The sequence below is a fragment of the Homalodisca vitripennis genome, chromosome X, assembly GCF_021130785.1.
Source record: "Homalodisca vitripennis isolate AUS2020 chromosome X, UT_GWSS_2.1, whole genome shotgun sequence".
Taxonomy (NCBI): domain Eukaryota; kingdom Metazoa; phylum Arthropoda; class Insecta; order Hemiptera; family Cicadellidae; genus Homalodisca; species Homalodisca vitripennis.
The window spans coordinates 149,366,683-149,386,678 of NC_060215.1; the positions used below are offsets into that span (position 1 = coordinate 149,366,683).

The 19,996-nt window shown below is 32.3% G+C and overlaps 1 protein-coding gene across 1 annotated transcript in view; it reads left to right on the plus strand.

The window, feature by feature from the left end:
* The window catches only part of LOC124369999 (talin-2), a 142,469-nt gene extending 130,279 nt beyond the window's left edge, over nucleotides 1–12,190 (plus strand). Inside the window, exons 42-47 of the mRNA XM_046828261.1 lie at nucleotides 3,328–3,453; nucleotides 4,295–4,540; nucleotides 6,345–6,481; nucleotides 7,391–7,528; nucleotides 8,413–8,629; nucleotides 10,517–12,190. Coding sequence (XP_046684217.1) covers nucleotides 3,328–3,453; nucleotides 4,295–4,540; nucleotides 6,345–6,481; nucleotides 7,391–7,528; nucleotides 8,413–8,629; nucleotides 10,517–10,729 — 1,077 coding nt within the window. The 3' untranslated portion in view covers nucleotides 10,730–12,190. The remainder of the gene's footprint in view (nucleotides 1–3,327; nucleotides 3,454–4,294; nucleotides 4,541–6,344; nucleotides 6,482–7,390; nucleotides 7,529–8,412; nucleotides 8,630–10,516) is intronic.
* The last annotated feature ends 7,806 nt before the right edge of the window (nucleotides 12,191–19,996 follow it).

A 19,996-nucleotide genomic window follows, 5' to 3' on the forward strand; every position in this document is an offset into this window, starting at 1 on the left:
CACTTATTTAAATTATATATTGCATTATTGCTGTGCTTAATTCTCTACATTCTTTCAAACAATTATTTTAAGGAACTACTGTAAAATTATAGTTGAAATCCTATTTGTTTCTTTGTTTGTCAATTACAAATTTCAGCTGTAAATGTAGTATTTTATGAATAAAGATATTTTTAATTGAATTGAACGGCTTCAGTTTGGTTAACAAATAATGGTTATAAGCCCAGATTAAAATAAACTTGTGTATGGAATATAAATTACACGGTTACACTAGTTTGACATTTACGTCGTTTATAGTCTAGTTAATTTCAGTTTTTTTATTAAAATCAGCAGTGTATCAGAACACAACAGACAAATAGTTTTAGCATTTAATATAAATTACTTTTTGCTAAGCATACGAAATGAATACTAATTTTCAATATTTTCAGTCCACAAAAACTCAGTTAAATAGGCTAAAAAATTTAAAATCGTTATATTCCATGTACAATATTCTTTTGATTATAATTATGTAACAAAATACAATGTATAAGTAGATGAGTTTTGAGTTTGTTGATATGTTGATGTGTGTTCACTATTTGTAATACAATGTAACCAAGTTCACGATGTATTCAGGATCTGAAATGTTTGACACGCCTGAACAGAAAGAAATTCTGTAATGTTAAGGTCATACAATACATAATACTTTTAACTGGAAAGAGATTTGAAGTAAAAAATGTTTATATAAATTTGAAAACCTTGCATTAATTAATTATTACCTTTATGCAGTACTAAAATCTACATATTTTGTTGCTAACTTGATCTCGTTTCTTGTAATATATTTCATTTACATGTAATATTGATAATTTTAACTTGATTTTTTTTATTCCCAAAATTACAAATAGTTGTTAGCCATAAAATTTAGAATAAATTTCTTTTAACTGTGTTACTTTAAGTCAATTATATATGTCTTTCTGGAAATATTTTCTGGAAATATTTTCATTAGGAGAAAACCAAACAATCAAGTCTTACTTAGTTAGTCAAGTTTATACTGCACTTATTTAAATTATATATTGCATTATTGCTGTGCTTAATTCTCTACATTCTTTCAAACAATTATTTTAAGGAACTACTGTAAAATTATAGTTGAAATCCTATTTGTTTCTTTGTTTGTCAATTACAAATTTCAGCTGTAAATGTAGTATTTTATGAATAAAGATATTTTTAATTGAATTGAACGGCTTCAGTTTGGTTAACAAATAATGGTTATAAGCCCAGATTAAAATAAACTTGTGTATGGAATATAAATTACACGGTTACACTAGTTTGACATTTACGTCGTTTATAGTCTAGTTAATTTCAGTTTTTTTATTAAAATCAGCAGTGTATCAGAACACAACAGACAAATAGTTTTAGCATTTAATATAAATTACTTTTTGCTAAGCATACGAAATGAATACTAATTTTCAATATTTTCAGTCCACAAAAACTCAGTTAAATAGGCTAAAAAATTTAAAATCGTTATATTCCATGTACAATATTCTTTTGATTATAATTATGTAACAAAATACAATGTATAAGTAGATGAGTTTTGAGTTTGTTGATATGTTGATGTGTGTTCACTATTTGTAATACAATGTAACCAAGTTCACGATGTATTCAGGATCTGAAATGTTTGACACGCCTGAACAGAAAGAAATTCTGTAATGTTAAGGTCATACAATACATAATACTTTTAACTGGAAAGAGATTTGAAGTAAAAAATGTTTATATAAATTTGAAAACCTTGCATTAATTAATTATTACCTTTATGCAGTACTAAAATCTACATATTTTGTTGCTAACTTGATCTCGTTTCTTGTAATATATTTCATTTACATGTAATATTGATAATTTTAACTTGATTTTTTTTATTCCCAAAATTACAAATAGTTGTTAGCCATAAAATTTAGAATAAATTTCTTTTAACTGTGTTACTTTAAGTCAATAGAATTACTCTATTCCTCTTTGTATACAGTGATGAATAAAGATGTATGAAATTTTAATTTTTTGTTTGTTTGATGTACTGCACACAGTCTTATTGCATACAAACTTTTTCATTTTATTCCTTTTTAAACTGAATATGTTATTTTATTGTTTTACTATACTTACAAATTCTATTGTACATTACATTTAATAAAGCAACTGTTTTTACACAACTGTTAATTATAAAATATTACTGTTTTACCATATCTATAGTACCATATTAATTCCTCTTTACAAGGATTGTCCAAAAAGTAACTGACCATCTGAATTTAAAATATACCAAACTAAAGAAAACAAGTATTTTATACATTTGAAAGACACTTTTTTGCACGCTCTATAGATTGTCTAGATCTCACAGTTGACATGTTTTACCCATATCTCATATCCAGTTGCGACCAGGAAAAGAACGGTCATCTTTGTTCATAAGCCTCCAGGAATGTCTGTAAAGCAGTAATGGACAATTTTTTTGAAGCTCTTTGTCAAAATTTTCCTCATCTTATGTAAAACATGCAATAGCCCAGCTTTTTGTGCAACAAACATTGTGTAATTTTTAGGAATTTAGTGAGAATTCCATAATCATGAAAGACCGCTTTTCAAAAATATTTATTGACTTTTCAGTCACTTCATCAGTTAGAGTTTCTGTCACACCCAAGGTTAGGGCTACCACTATTACTCAATTACTCTCAATATGCCATCATCATACACATAAATTAGTTGGAGATCAATTGAAATTCGTGTTCGTTTGAAAATAGAAACCTAGTAGTTCACTGTGTACAAAGTAGAATCAACACAGTCTGATTGTTGTAACATAAGACGGTGACTCTAGCTCCATGTCCACCACGATGCCAGCCAGTTACTTTCTGGACAAGCCTTGTAATGGTAATCTCCAAGACCTGCAATTCTCCAAGTTTTTTTTGTGGAATCGGCCAGAGGGACTGCATCTGGAGGAGTCGTTTCCACTAGATATGTTTGATATTCTTGGTTGTTCTTTCATTCTCAACCGAGGATCAAACATATTATTGTGGAGACACTCAGGCACGCCGTGTGAAGATACTCCAAGGACCTGAAGGACTACTTCTCCTTAATTACAATTCTGTACTTTTACAAGATGTTATTTATTTTATTTTCTATTCTAAATTCAACCTATACTAAATTTCTTCTCTGTAGACATGTATATGTTAACACATTGTATTTTTGCTCTTCAAAATAAATATCTAGAATACAATACCATAACATTTGTGAAGATGGGATTAAAATTAGTATTTATGTAACTGTGTTTTGCAGCAACTCTGTCATTCAATATGTAATAACACAATTCGATTATTTCAGGAGACTGATGAGAGCCTGAACTTTGATGAGATGATCCTGGAAGCTGCCAAGTCGATAGCAGCCGCAACCTCTGCTCTCGTTAAAGCTGCGTCTTCTGCTCAGAGAGAACTTATTGACAGTGGCAAGGTATGGTCTGCTTAGATTGTGGTTTAAAGTTGAATAATCTAGAGCACAATGGGTATTGAGTTTTTGTTTACGATGCAGATATAACATTGCATCCGCATCGTCAGCATCAAAACTTAAGGGGGGGGCGAGTGGAGGGTCCGGGGGTATTCCCCTGGAACATGTAGGGGTCCTCCCCTGGAATATATATATATATATATAGGTATTAAACAGAAACTTATTATCAGGTTTAATATGCTTTATTTTACTCACACACTACTGTTATTAAATGTGGTCTATCACATCACAACAACATTAACTTTAAAATTGTAGACTGTCTCTCTTTACAGTACATTTTAACAATCCAAATTGACTCCTTGCATAAAGGAGGTATACTGGAACTGAAACAACCCCAAAGTGTTATAGAATAGAGGGGGGGGGGACAAAACTGACGTTTCAAATATTGGGGGGGTCATATCCCCTATGGCGGCCTGTCTAAATTTCCTAACTGTTATGCGCACAGGAAACCCAAGCTACTCGTAAATCTTACATTGTATTTAGATTTTGTTGATTTTTAAGGACTTTTCTGAACTAAGCATAAAACGATTTATAACAAAACAAGAGACAGTTGTTTTTATAAAATGACTAAACAAATTCAAACTTGTTAAAATTAAAATCTACTAAATGTATGTTGCAAAAATGTTTAACAAAATTGAAAAGTAAACCATTTATTGAATTTCTAGTCACACAACTAATTATTATTAAATGGTTTGATTTGATTGTTATTAGTTTAGTCTTAGCAGCACTCCTTTAAAGTACATTAAAGGATTGAGGAGAGTGAGATTGTAATATATGTACTGTGCAGGTATCACGCAGACCACTGACAAGCTCCGACGACGGCCAGTGGTCCGAAGGGCTGATATCCGCCGCGAGGCTGGTGGCCGCAGCCACACACTCGCTAGTGGAATCAGCCAACTCGCTAGTACAGGGAGTCAGCTCCGAGGAGAAGCTGGTGTCTAGTGCCAAGCAAGTAGCCAGCTCCACAGCCCAACTGCTCGTTGCTTGCAAAGTTAAAGCAGATCCAGACAGTGATAATACCAAGAGGCTACAGGTACGCCATATTACGTGATACTGACATTACGACTAGAAGTGTAACTGTCCATTTATATCTGTCATTTTTGTCAGTAAAGTGGAATACCTGATAGTTTTACACCGGAGGTGCTGGGATGAAAATTTTACAACCAATACTAGATTTCCAAATTTATTTTTAACTTTACACATCCAATTTTCCACTATTTCTCCATCAGTTGATAATAGAAAGGTTATAAAATACCTTAGTTCCTTAAATGGTTTAAAAATTAGATACATTGGTAGTTTACAATAGTATGAAGAGGCGAAACATTCACTAATACAAAACAACTCCATGAGTTAGGTAAGTGAAGAAAATCTTCACCTTGGCCACTTAAAAAAAATAATTTTGGAATCGTTTTAGATCCCAAGTAGTCCAGATAGCAGAAAGTAAATGATTATGTAGTCTATGGGTCAGATATACCCAGCAGGTTCACTTCTGGCTGGTTTATACCTTCCAGTTGAACCTACCTCTGGGCACAACAAACCGATGTGTCACTTAAATCTGGGCAACCTTATGGATGTCCAGGAGCAGCACATCACTAACCACAAAAGTCGAGATTCTGGGGTGCAAGGGCAATTCGATACATCTAGTCTACCGCAGGAGATGACTGTTGGAGTTGGTAGGGTTTGTTCCTTAAGTATCAGAGGTTCAACAAGAGCGTACCACCTTCTGCCTGTTTTGACTGGAGAGGCTGGTTCAGAGCTGGCCTTCCCTTCTTCCGGGAAGACATGACTTTGAGATCAGTGCCCTAATTCGTCCTCATGGATCTCGACAGGAGGCGGCCCTTACTCCCTAACCTTATCCATCCTGAATATCCTGTCACTCCGGAAGCAGCGCTAAGGTTCTTACAGGACAGAGTGCAATTTATAAGCTTCTTGTCTTAGTTGAGCTAGTGATCACAAGGAAGACGACAAGAAAAAACTGTAAGCCTGGTGGGGAAGAGGATGGAGAGCTAGCACAGGATAAGCACAAAGGGTCATTGTGATTGTTACATTAGTATCAACTTGTTTATTTAAAATAATAATTGCAATGTAAAGTCAAACAAAATAAGAAGACTTACCAGCCATTATGAGACAACGCAATTACACTAGCAAGCTGTAACTATATTTCCAGTTTTTGTAATTTTCTTTCTGTCAGGGGAAGGGGCAGTTCCCTAAATTCCTTATCCATTTCCACTACATTATGTAATACTCATGTAATTGTGGAAGACACTATTGATACAATAATCCAACAGTCAATAAACACTTTTATCAGATTGAGCAGTTAATCTGGTATTAACTTTTAATCATTGAAAGTTGTCAAAACCTTCTCAAATTAAAGTTTGGAGGCATCTGTGAACTACATAGATTAAACCAGAAATATAATACTGTTAATTTACTACTGGTATTGACCCTATGTTTGCATTTCATCAAGGATTTGTTAAATATTTACAGGCAGTTGATGGAAAAGAAATATGCAGCAACTTGAAGAATGTAAATGGGCCATTATATATCAAAGTATCTTAAGTGATTAAAATTACATGTGTCTTTTAAATAATTAGAGAAACCGAAATAGTAAAGCTATTAATTTTAATTTTTTTAATTCCATGTGGAATAAATCGATTTGTAAATTATTTTGCATTATCAATCTCCATTCAACTCTTTAAGACAATTAGAGTTGCAAATATTTGAGATTCATGTCTTGTATATCATACATCATGACAAGTTAAGAATATTGAAGGGTTTAAATGAAATTGTTCTAGCATTATTTTACTATATAACTAAGTGAATATGAACTGTTTTAGGCGGCCGGTAATGCAGTGAAACGTGCAACCGATAACTTGGTGAGAGCGGCCCAACAGGCAATTCAGCAAGAGGAGGAACGCAGTCTGGTGCTGAACCGTAGAATGGTTGGTGGCATTGCTCAAGAGATAAATGCAAGGTAACTACTCTATCACAGTGAAAGAACTACTACTAGAATCATAGGGGATGTTTGTCAATGTAATGGATTTCTGAAATTCAAATTCAGTGTTTCAGGACGTTAAATTTGTCCCCTTCAGGTGTTAAGCTCCAAAATCCTGTAATTTCTTTCCATTGCCTTAATTTACTTCAATGTTTTGGAAATGAAACAATTGAGCTTGTACGAAAGTTAATAATTAAAAAAGCATAGTACTGAGTATGTTGAAGAGAATGTCGCAACAGAACAGTTGGGCTTTAAACCCTTAACCTAGCACTAAATACCAAGAAAAGAATAAATAAATAGAGAGAGAACCTTGCTGATCTGTGTGTGATGCTCTGTATTGCACAGTGATGACATTTTAGTGTTTCGTATTTTATTGGTGTTTGATGTCAAGAAAAGGATTTGACGTCCCGATTGTAATCTCATAATGCTTCGCTTCAACACGTTCAGAGCCTTTATTTGTTGTCTTGTGTGCATGCTTTATCTTTTATTTTAACGTTCACCAAGTGAGGATTGACCCAATACTAGTTCTTGAAATTTCATGATCCTGCTTTTTTAAACACAAGAATAAAATCTTCGTTTATTTCAATTATAAAAAAGTAATTGTTTTTGTATTTTAAAAAACCTTATTCACACTTTGTCCTCTTTTTTTCAAAAAAGCAGCTAATTCTATAATTCTTAATGCTTTCAAAACTTGTTTAGTTGTTAAAAAGTTACTTTTTATATTCGGAACCTATTTTCTTGTAATCGGTCACCAAGTACTCGGAGTTAACATATAAAATAAAAATTGATATAAATTGTGGTTTAACATGTATGTTTCCTACTCATACAATAGTGTCTCCTCTGTTGTATAATATAGCAAACGTGACATCATGACATTATTTTCTACAGGACTGAAGTGCTGAGGATAGAGCGAGAACTGGAAGAAGCTCGCAGCCGCCTGACTGCCATCAGACAAGCCAAATACAAACAGAAGGGCGAGAATAGTCCGTCGGATGGTGAACAAGACGTTTTTGATTCGTACAACAGGTCAGATAACTATAAAATTAGTAACTTGAAAACGAAAAATATTTTAAACTAAATCAATATTTGTAAACATTGTAAGTAGAGGAACAGAGATAGAGATTGACACGCACCATGGATTCCATCCGTTTCATATAACCTAGAGAGTTGAAATGAGACGCTTAAATTAATACTAGGATTGTACGAATATTGAAAATTCAAATCAAATATGAATTTTTATTTACTATTCAGTTCCAAATAAACAAACAGTTGCAGACTATTAGAGTGGAGCAAAATATGATTAGACTCAAATTTGTTAAAATGTTATTGCTGAAGTTGATTTTATCAGTTACTTTAGATTCATGATGGGTCGAAGACAAATCTCAAATATTCAGAATCTTCAAAAAATATTTGGATTCGAGAATCGATTTTCAGGGCTTGATATTTGAATTTGCAGAGATCCGCTGTGTCATTAACTCTTTTAACCCTAACGTCCATATAGTGTGGACTTGCACTTTTGATTATTTTACTGTCCACATATTTGAACAAAATGCTTTAAAATTCCACATACTTATGTAAAAAGATGTATTGCATCGAAATATCGTAAAGTTTTGACATTGTATTTTGTCAGTATCTGATAGAGAAATAGCAATTCATCTCAGCTAACCACTCACTGATTTTCGCAACTGTATTTCACTACGTTGTAAATATTCCACTTTGATTATTCTTATTAGATTAAAAACCGTGTAAAGTAAAATTAAATATTAGATTGTTACTTATTTTATTTGAAAATCATTCAAAGCAATCATTTGAAGTCTTCCGTAAATACACGTAATGTATTTGAAAATAATTAATGGTAACATTTGTGGCAACATTCAGTCGTTAACTATATTGACGTTTGCTTGTTACAGCTCTAGATTGGATTCATCATTTGAGACATCAGTCCACCAGATGAGTAACTCACAGATTTCACCCTCCCACGACAACATGAATGCGAGTGCCACTCTAAACGGAACCCGCAGATCTATCAACAGTTACCAGGTCCAGGAGCAGCCCAGTAGGATGTACGTCAGTAGTGTGGAGAGCCGCTCCAAGATCTACCCTGTCGCCTCCAACATTGAGTCCAAGGTTCAATCATTTCTCTAGCGGTCATTCTCTTTATGTAAAAATGTTCACACATAGCCCTAATGCAGTGAAAACTCTATAGTGAAGATGGATTGATTGCGATACTAAATTCCTCAATTACACGGTTCTTTCACACAATTCAAATTTATATATTTTCAAAGAATTTTATTACAAACAAATAAAATCAACAGAAGTGATAGAGTACGCTTAGAAAATCTTTATTTCTTAATATCACCACTAGTGATGAGACAAAGCTGTTTCGAACCCACAAAATCTTCAAATAAGTCTATTTGCGGACGACAGCTGATTGGCAGTACACAAAATACCGATCTCTACGTAATCACTGATCACTAAAACGTGTTATTGTCATAATTTTTTTATAAAAACCGTAGATAAATAGATAAAATAATTACAGTATATTTTGATTACAGTTCATTTTTTATATATTTATCAACGCTTGTCATCACGAGTCTACTGCGATTATTCACAGACAACAGCTGATCTGCTGTACGCAAATTACCAATCACTAAAACGTGTTATTTTCGTACTTTCTCTAACAAAAATCTTAGAGATTACCAAACTTGTATAAATAATATATTGCTTGCAGTTCATATTTTCTATGTCTTCTTCATGCATTGCCACGTGCCAATGTGCGGAGGACGTTCGTTAAGTTTTTTTAATTTTTTATAGTTGTATAAATAAATACGTCCTTTATAAGAATATATGTGTGCTTATATCTTAAAATGTTCTATCATGGCTTAGGGTGGTTAGAAATTTTGAGCTGGCCGCTTCTGCTGGCCAAATTTGCTTTAATGGTTACAAAAAAAACCATTTTCATATTATATTCTTAATTACTATTTATGATTAAAGAAGGTACAAAACCAGGTTAGGAGGATAGGAAGAGCAGACTTACCTTTACAAGATTATAAGGATATTTCTCTTCTTCATGGAATGTGTTTTTTTTATGTCTCTATGTTGAAGAAGATGAATAGTCTGGTAAAGGTAAGTCTGCTCTTCCTATCCCATCTAAATTCTTTAATTACTATTTAGCCATTAGTTATTAAGAATATTTATACAAGAATCTGTATTAAATTCAGAATAGAGATTAAATTTTGGTATCAGAATAGAAATATTTTTGTATCAGTCCATTCCTAATAGAATGGTGATACAATATTTTTACAATCCGGGTATATTCTTATTTTTTAGTTACAGATAACACAGGAATTGGAATAAAATCTTTTGGGATCAGCCCATTACAACTTTTTATCAGTAGTGTCCAACGTCATATTGAATCAACTCTCTTCCCTTCTATTTGATAAGCTCCACACAAAGATTTGTAGCATTTAGATATGGGTAGAGAGAGGGTTTTTCTTTTGGATTAAAAAATCATGTCCATAATCGGTTTTATCAATGATATTTTTATACAGTATGGAATCTTTTTTCTGTTTTTATTCATGAAAAAACAATTGCCTTCTTTTAATACTTTAAGGTAATGTCAAGCACCAAAACATCCTTATTTCCTAACCTTCCTCAATTATCTACATCTTCAGTTTATATATCCCTGCACATTTTCTTAGCTTCGTTCTTTTCAAGGGTTTCTTTATCCTCCTTATTTTATTCTAATTTTTCATTATCACCCATCCTCATTTTGGTTTAGATTATCTGTAATTACTGCTTATTTTTAATTTCTTTTCCATTGTCCTCCCATCATTTTTGTACTTATCACATCTGCACTCCTCTTTCCCTTGAACACACAATACTTAATTATTTATTACTTTTCGTGTCCATTTCGTGTCCACTTCTCATGCTGTTTTCCTTTCTTTCGCTTCCAATTTAGGTATACTTCTCTTATATCCATAGTCCTCCATTTAACCATTTATGTTTTTTCAGGTATACCCATTAACACCTCTCGGTAGTTTGGAGAGAAGTCCGCTGTCAAAAATGTCATCATCTTTAGTCCAACAGTCTTCTAGCCACTCGGAGTCGCACAACGGCCTGACCCACTCTGAGCTTACGCACACGCTCGATCAGAAAATGATCAAACAGACTTTCTCGTCCACCCAGACGTCTACCACTAAGTCGTATCGCATCAACGAAGCTTAATCGGAGTGAGCATTAAAACTTGCAATCAAGAACTAACAATTGCTATTAATCGAAGTAAGTTTCGACTACTTTTCTCTTATAAGACCCTATTTGCTTTACATATTTGTTATAATTTTATACTTAGTCAAATTTCAAAATAAAATTCGGAAATAAGTTTTTAATATTGTGAAGGTGAGGAAGTCAGTTTAATAGAAATGTAAACAACCTACATAAGCTGTTTTAGGATGTTTTTTTAGTCTTTTGTCATTGTTCTGTATAAATTAAAATGTATACCAGTTATGGCTGATATAAATATTAAGATTATTTTTAGAACTAATCAAAACCCATGTAGAATTGAAACTGTTTTAGCATTCAGTCTGGTGTAGTAATCAAGGACTGTTATCGGTTTTAAGAGTTTATGATGCTACATAATCTTTATACAACAAATGAGTAAACTTTAGTTTGGACTTGTATAATATGTTTAGTATTGGGAATAAGATAAGTAACACTTGAGGCTAATGTGCTTACCGATGTGCTGTATATATGTTTACATGAACATACATTGTAACTAATAATTAATATTGAACAATCAAGTGCGTTTTAAAATCAAAATAAATATTAATCTCTACTTCTGTAAGAATGTTGTCCATCCATTCGAATCCAGTTTAATGAAGGTCCAGTTGACTAAATATATTTATTAGCTCTAAAATAATATTATCAGATAATCATATTATTCTTAGGCTGTAAATATATTTGTCTTAATATTACCTAATAGACCTCTATTTGGTTTAGGCTGTTCGGATGGGGTGACGTGGAAATATATATTAAAAAAACAATCAACAACTTAAATGAAATAATTCTCTAATTTATATGTTTATATCCAGATAATTTTACATATCGTATAGGTGGGAAAGAGAAAGACAAAGTAAACTTTTTAATAGAACGATTATATTCAGATCTGTTTGTGTTATCCTCTATGAAAAGTAGCCTGGGTTCGGTAGTGTCGATGTCAAGCTTTAGCTTGGCAGATCTGCCTCGGTGGGAAGTCTGTTGCGTAAAGCTACCTACAGTCCGGTGCTTGGAGCGTATTTGTATCTTGTCAGTGCTGTAAGTGATCGTTAGAATAAAAATATGTACCAAATGTTATCTGGAATTGATGCCTTCCAATCTTCAGAGTTGAATTATATTTATATTTTATATTATAAATGTATCTTAAGTTATATAGTGCCTATGACATGGAGAATCCTGCTTGTTATAACCGAAAATATTAGCTTAACATTAAGTTAATAGTATTTAATTCGTAATATTAAAATTTACTAAGATTTTCTTTTGAAGTTTTAATTTTACAAATATTTATGCTTGACGTACACAAAACACACGTGCTTGCGTTATAATAAAGTTAATTTACAATAGTCTCTTATTGCATGAGAATTTTATAACAGTAATAGTACAATAAAATATTAAACGTTTTCTAAAACAGTGTTCAACTTTTTTTCGTGTTAATAGACTTTCCCTACTGGTCTCTATATTATATCGGACACCAGAATACTAACCCTTTAGTCCTTTACTATTTTAGAAACTTTAGACAACAATTGGCTTATGAGGAAACACAGCTATACTTTCAGTATAAAACTTTTTTAGGGGCCTTTGTGGTTATAACAGTAAAATAAATACTTTATTTCAAAAAAAACATATAACATAAACACACAAGTTCATGTATATTAATGTTTAATATCGGTTATAGACAATGAAAGGTTTGGTGTACCGTACACATAGACCATATACAACAAACAAAAATTGTAAGAGGATGTCCTTTGAAGAGTGTGGGAATGACTTGCAAGAGGTGTCAAATATAAATTATGTGTAAGCTTACGAATATTGTTAAGAACACACAGTTAAAATTCTACACGAATTGTCGAAAGCCACGTAGGAAAACCTTCAGGTACGTAGGAGTGCTGACTTTGCCTCTAGAACATAGAGGTATAAAAATAATTGATTGTAAGGAATCTTCGAGGAATTTTTGATTATCGATTTTGTTTCTATAATCTTGAGGTAACGAACACATTACTATACTTTAGAGAATCTTTCAGGTGTTTAAAATTTTTGACTTTTCTCTTATTCTTGAGATAACAAAACTTTTAATATACCTACTGTAGGGAGTTTGAATTGTTGATCTTTGTCTTCATTTATGAGGAAACATAAACACTACTATAATATTGGAACTCTTGAGGATTTAAGAGTGCTAATTTTCTTTTATATTCTTGAGGTAACAAAACACTAATATACTGTAGGGATTCTTTTAGGGGATTTTGATTGTAAACTTGGCCTCTAAATTCTTGAGGTAACAAAACACTACACACTTGTAGGAAACTGTTCAGGGATTTATGATTGCTGATTTAGCCTCTTTATTCTTGAGCTATAAAAACTGTACTATACTGTAATAGTACTAAGAATCAAAAAGAACAGTTTTATGAATATTCCTAAAAATTGTACTTAGAATCGCTTCTTATTTGACTTAATGCTATCCTGATCATTTGAAGATATATATATATATATATATATATATATATATATATATATATATATATACATAAATTTTATATGTATGACATTGTATCTCTAAAAAATATATCAACTAAAGTGAGTAAGATTAAATAAGTCTTCTTCATATCTTTTTGTTCATCATAGATGAGTATCATCTAATTTTTCCAGTTCACTATGCGTCAAAACATTGTTAACAGAATTAAATTCTTACAATATTTTTGCCTCGTTTTAGAGCCATTTTTTTCGGTTTAACATCTGTTGGCTAAAGTTAACTCTCGACCACAGTGAGAGAAATATTTGAAGAATTTAATTGCGTTAAGAACTTAAACACAGTGAAAACTGGAGAACAAAAAGTTAGTTTTTGAGAAATTTACTAAATGCATTTTTTCATTATATTGATCTGGTGTTAATTCCAATTATTACTTTTTCTTTTAAAATGTCATTTAACCACGTTTTTATGTAAAACAAACTTTTTTAAACTAACCCTAATTTTTACCAAAAGGAAGCAGTAGGAAATGTAAAGAAAGGCCATATATATATATATATATATATATATATATATATATATATATATATATATAAAGATTACAGTAGTTTTATTTTTGAAATACAAATAGACATTCTTGTTGTGTAAGCCTACATCATGTAAAAAAAGTTGTGAACAGCCGAACGAATAGCAGTTACGTTTTAGCATTTGGCGGGGGCTAGTTTGCCCTGCCCAGTAGCACTATATAATACTCACACAACACACCTAGCCAATGTGTTAGAATTACAGTAATTTGCTTCTAAAACTCATGGAGGATCTGCAGGGGTAGTTCACGAACAAAAAATTAGTAGATCGTAACATGTACTTTCATACTGCTTTAAAATCAATATAAAAACGTAACAGTGACGTTATTAGCCTGTAGCATCGTGACGTAATTGCTGTGCCAATACTGTTCAAAGGGTAAAACACATCCTAATTAAGAATCCCTTCATCATGAAACTACCTTTGGTCCGCCGTTTCTGTAGAAATGAAGCATATTTTTATGGTGTACAGTGTTACGATTGTTAAGTTATTGTCTTTTATTTTCATGTTGATTCAAATAAAACAGTTGTATGGATTTAGGTTTCAAATTTCCAGTTTGAATTTAGTACAAATTAAATTAAAAATTTTTTAAATTTATATGCAATGTCACCAAGTATGATTGATGATGACTTCAATCCCACACCTCTTTATTTGGTATATGGATATTGTATGTATATTTTTTGGCTTGTTTTCATTTAGTTGTTTTTTTCTACTTTTTCGTTTATCAGGGTCAAAGCTTTTGTTTTAAATATTATGTTTTTGTGGGTTCAATTACTATTTTATATTTCACTCTGATTAACTTGTAAATATCTATATTACGTTTTTGATTCCAATAGACCATTAGGCTTTTCCAAGATATTACCGAGTATCAACTAGTTTAAGGAAATGTTGCAGTTTTCTACAAAATGTAATATAAATCCAGAGTATAATTATAAAAAAATATAAAAGATATAATTATAGAAGATAATCTGTAAACAGTACACAATATTACAGTATTTAGTTTATAAGGAGAATATCAATAAAAACTACTATCCCAGATTGAATATTATTTTTCTAGTCAGACATAAGGAACCATTGAAACATGTTGAAATTTGTTATGTTCTCTGTGTGCAACAAATTCTTTGAATTCATTAATATTTATGAATTGTACTCACTGCCATTGTTTCAAAGGGATGTGAAACTATAACCATTAGATGGTGTAAGAAAACTAATAATATAGTCATCAGAATTTGTTATGGACGCTAACAACCTAAAACACTAGGTTAGATACCACAAGTGTGCTATATTACATTATAAAAATCATAAATAGTACTGTGTTATGGATTTAAAGAAATTATTAACACATAACATTAATTATTAACATTTGAGATTAAATAAAACAAATTTATCATTTTGTTTTTGTTTCATTTTATTTTTTTCCATCATGTTACGTTGTTCATTAATTGGTATTTGTTCTTTTTTCTGGCATTTATACTACTGAAGAAGCCTAATATGGTATCAAGTTATTAAGGGTAGCAGTCCTGAAATTCCAATTTAGTTATGAAATTTAAAATTCTATTAATTTATTGCAATTTAATTTTTCTTATTACATTTTCATTGGTTCTTAGAAAAGTGGTAGTTCTGAATGTTCAACTCAAGTTCTAGATCTGCAACAATGACTTCCAACATTCTGGCTGTTTTAAAGACATTACAAAACTTCAAAAACTATAAAGTTATTGATTAAACCATACAAATATATATATATATTTGTATATATATATATATATATATATATATATATATATATACATACTCTTGAAGATATAATAGTTTCCATTCACTGCACTAATGGAAAACGTTACCTTATTTACGAAGATCATGTTTTCGAGTGCTATGGAGTCATCGCCGCAGGTGTTTACCACGTAGCGATCCGAGGATGGTTGTACCACCAGCAGTCAAAAATGTGTTCGTCGTAAATAAGGTGAAGTTCACCCATTCAGTACCGTAGTGAAAATTATTTTATATATATATATATATTGTCACAAAAGTGTGGGAGAACGTTAAAGTAAAACGGGCCAATCCCCCAATACAAAGAGATAATATACGAATAGCGTTCTGTGGTCGGTGGATTGGGTCGGGCCATCCTCGGCCCTAATTATCTATGTGGTGAATAGGGGACTGTGACCCTTCTCCACTCATCTAGTGGATTCTGGACTTATCCACTTGAATGTTCTGGAAGCACCAGTGGCTTTATAAGCAACTGGAGCAACACAGCAAGCAAAGTTGAGCTCCAGAAGTGAACTTGTGAAGTGACAGAACTCGTGATAACACTTGTGACAACTGTATTTGTGATAATAACCATTGACTATGTCACTCTTAAATATTAGTGACAGTGAATTTTGTAAACAAGTAGTTTATTTAGTTTTAAGTAGATATATTCAGATTTATTTGAAATATGAATAAATATTAAAAAATTGCGCAGTGGCGTTTACTTAAAAATTATTCAAGATAACTAAACGATTTAAACATCAAATTGAAGTTGAAATAACTAAGTTTTGTTTTCCATGTAGCATGGGAGGAAATGTTAACCTTGGCATGTGCAGTGACAGTCTGCTAATTTTGACTGACACGCCTGCTGCCAGTCGCGAGTATGATGTTTTAAACGGCCTCTGGAGGATTGCCATAACGTAAACTGAAGTTGTTTTTTCATGTTTTAAAATTTTGCCCCCTCATTCCAAAATGGGAAGGTGAAGAGCAACTCAAAAATGTTAAATGGGAAGACCCATCAAGTAGCACCTCAAATTAAAATTCTTATAAAGATAAAACCAACAACACCTAGAACATAAAATCTTACTTCAAAACAAAATGGTGGCCATTTTAACCTATAGAAGGCAAATAAATCATTGCCTAGGTTAATTTTTATTTTTTATTGTAACAATACTAATTCTCCATTATAATAAACAAGTAAATAATTTGATTGTTAAATTAATAAGTATTAACATTACAGTACTATTAAGCATTGATAATATTATTGAAGATCAAAATTGCCTAACCTTACTGCAACAGGTTTCCAAACTGTCCTTCATATACCACTTGACAATGATAGAGCCTTAGGATAAATTCTTCTCGGATGTTATGAAGAATTTTAGGAGTTACACTATTACAAGCAGCGGTGATCCTCCCTCTTGAATAATTTTAAGTTATTCGTTCGGGTTTTGTAAATCATTGACGACAACACATTCGCTACTGATATGTAAAAATAAAACCATCACCACAGCCCAGCGTCAAATATAGCGGACATCCTAAACTCTCCATAGTCCAAGGTCAACTATAGGGACACTCGGGTTGAATGTACTGGACCACTCAACTACAGCTGTTGACGTAAACACATTATTGTTTTATTGTCTCTTACAACCATCTGGTATATGTTATCAACTTATTTTGTTCGTTGGTCTACATAAATGTTTAAAATAAACTGACCAAGCAGTCCGTGAGTGGGATAATTTTTACTGGTATTGTAGCATCTTTATCTTGTACCTAGATTTCCAGCAAACGGGATTCAACAGGGTGTCCAGATAGTGTGTTGTTGTCTTTGCTGTGTTTTAATAAATCAAAATCATGGTTGAAAAAGAAAATTGTTTCATTGAATTGACTAAAAATACCACTATCGAAAAAAAAATTATGAAATAAATTTTTTTAAGTTGGTCCACACAGTAATCTATCTCACCACAATTGGTCTCTGGTGGAAAACAAGTATAATGGTACCGATCAGAGAGATACAGTTGTGCAAACTTGTTAACATGTCCCTTTTATTGTACATCTCTTGACTAAAGCAAATAAATGCTTTATTAATATAAAACTGCAGTGTTCTGCTGATAAGATAATGCCCATGGTGAGGGGTACTTTTTTTCTTTGTACATCTCTTGAATAAATCAGGTGAAAGAGGTATAAAACTACAGTGTTATGCTGATATAATGCCTATGGTGAGAATCAACCAATTTCAAACAAGGAAGTTTAAGTTGGTTCAATTCTGGAGGGTATTAGAATAATGTATTCTATTATGTTTAAGTATGTGAGTTATACTAGGCAATAGGTTAATAAAGAATCCTCACATAGAAAATATTATATCCAAAGCAACAAGAGGTGCTTTTAAAGGCTCTTACAATATAATTGGGAATTAAATTAATCATATTTTAAATTAATTGAACCATAATAAAACCAATGGTCAGTTAAGAGGTAATGTTGTGAAGAAATACTCCTTTGATAAACTATACAATGTTTTTATAATAAGTAGAGATAAATGGAATATAAAGGAAGTTTACTCTACTAAAGGTGTTCTGGAATGGTGAGGCAAGCTCTTTACTGCAGTGTTTTAACAATATTGAGGAAATTTCATAATTCCAGCTGGGTTGTTTTTTTACTTGAACAATTTGCTGCAATTTTGTACTTCACCTTATGTGTTACGGACATTGTGGGAAAACTAGGGATACTTCGATTTTTGTCCTTGATTTGGTTTAGTATACGATTTTTATTATTATTTTATAATAATATAAATTATTATAATAATTCAGTATTGCTGACATGTACTGCTGAAAGATCGTTCTCAGCAAAGAAACGGGTCAAGAACTTTTTAAGGAACAAAATGGGGCCTTACTCTCTGTCCTCTACGGGAAAATATCAGTTGTCTTGACCCCCCCCCTCCCAATATTTTCCTGGCTACGTTTTTGTGTTACAATAAAAAAGCTATAGAGGTGGTTTGCTACTTCTTCATGTTTTGAAATATTTAACCCATCTATGTGAAGGTTTATTTCTCTTACTATCCTAGTTGGTTGTCAAGATGGCAAGAAAATGTCCTGTTAATAAATATCACCTGACCAATGAAATAGTATTGTGGCATCAATATACCTTATCTTTTTAAATGGCTCATTAAATCACGTTTTGTTAGGAAATTCAACTGTGCAAATGTAATCCCACAAATGTAAATGTAAAATGTTACTTTGTAAACACAGAAAGTTGTTAAAATTAAAATTGAAACTTATTACTTGGATTTATTTATTTATTTATCAACGGTAATACACCATTTTACAGATAAGGATATCAAGATGACAATACAAATTATAGAAAAACAATACAAAGGTATCAACAAAGAACAAAACAATAAAGTATTGCAAGCACGTCAACCAACAACAAGCTAAATCAATAAACAAACTTAATAAACTAAAACAACAATTCAATAACCAAGCAATCATTTTTTTTTTTTTTTTTTTTTTTTTTTGGTCAACCAACAATAAGCTAATTCAATAGGCAAACTAATAAACTAAATCAACAATTCAATAAATAGAGGTAATATGAGGAAAAGCAGTATAAATAATAACAATAACAGTTTAACAATAATAGCAATAGCTAACATAACAATGACAAGAAACAACGATAACAGACATAAACATAAAACAATAAGTAAGCTCGAGATATAATATATTTATTTATATAGGAGAACTCCATTCCGGAAAACAAACATTCACCGGGGAACCCGACTCTGGAAGACTCCTCTGATCACAGATTGGCTGTCATCAAAGAAGTCGAACTGGCGACACAGCTGGTTGCCCAGTCGATGCAAACGTGGAAGAGGGCCGTGCATGATGTAGTTGGTGGGGTGCGACCGACCAAAAAACAGGTTTACATGAGCGGGTCAGTCTTGAAGCTCGCAGATCAATGCGACAGAGTAGGGTCAGGACAATCGACCGTGGCCACGAAGAACTCCCCATAGGAAAAGAGCATCAGCCTGTTGCCTTCTAGTAGACAGAGGGAGAAGTCAAAGAGAGGCCTCAACTAGATCAATGGGTACATCAAAATAGTTGTGACCCAGCCTAACACCGACAGCTCGGACGAAGCGTCGCTGGATCCTGTCTAGACGTTCAATGTGATTGAGCTGATAAGGAGACCAGACAACAGAACAGTATTCAAAGTATACTCCTTACCAAGGACTTATATAGGATATTCAATGCCAAGACCACTCTTTGAAGCTCTTAGTATGAAGTTGAGCATTCGTCGTAGGGCTTTGCCGCAGATTGAAGTTAATATGCTTATCAGGGCTAAGATCTGCAGAGAAGACGACACCCAGATCACGGGAACGGTTGTACTGCGAGATAGTACAGTTCCATTGAGCACGTAGTCAGATACCACAAGAGGTTGGGCAG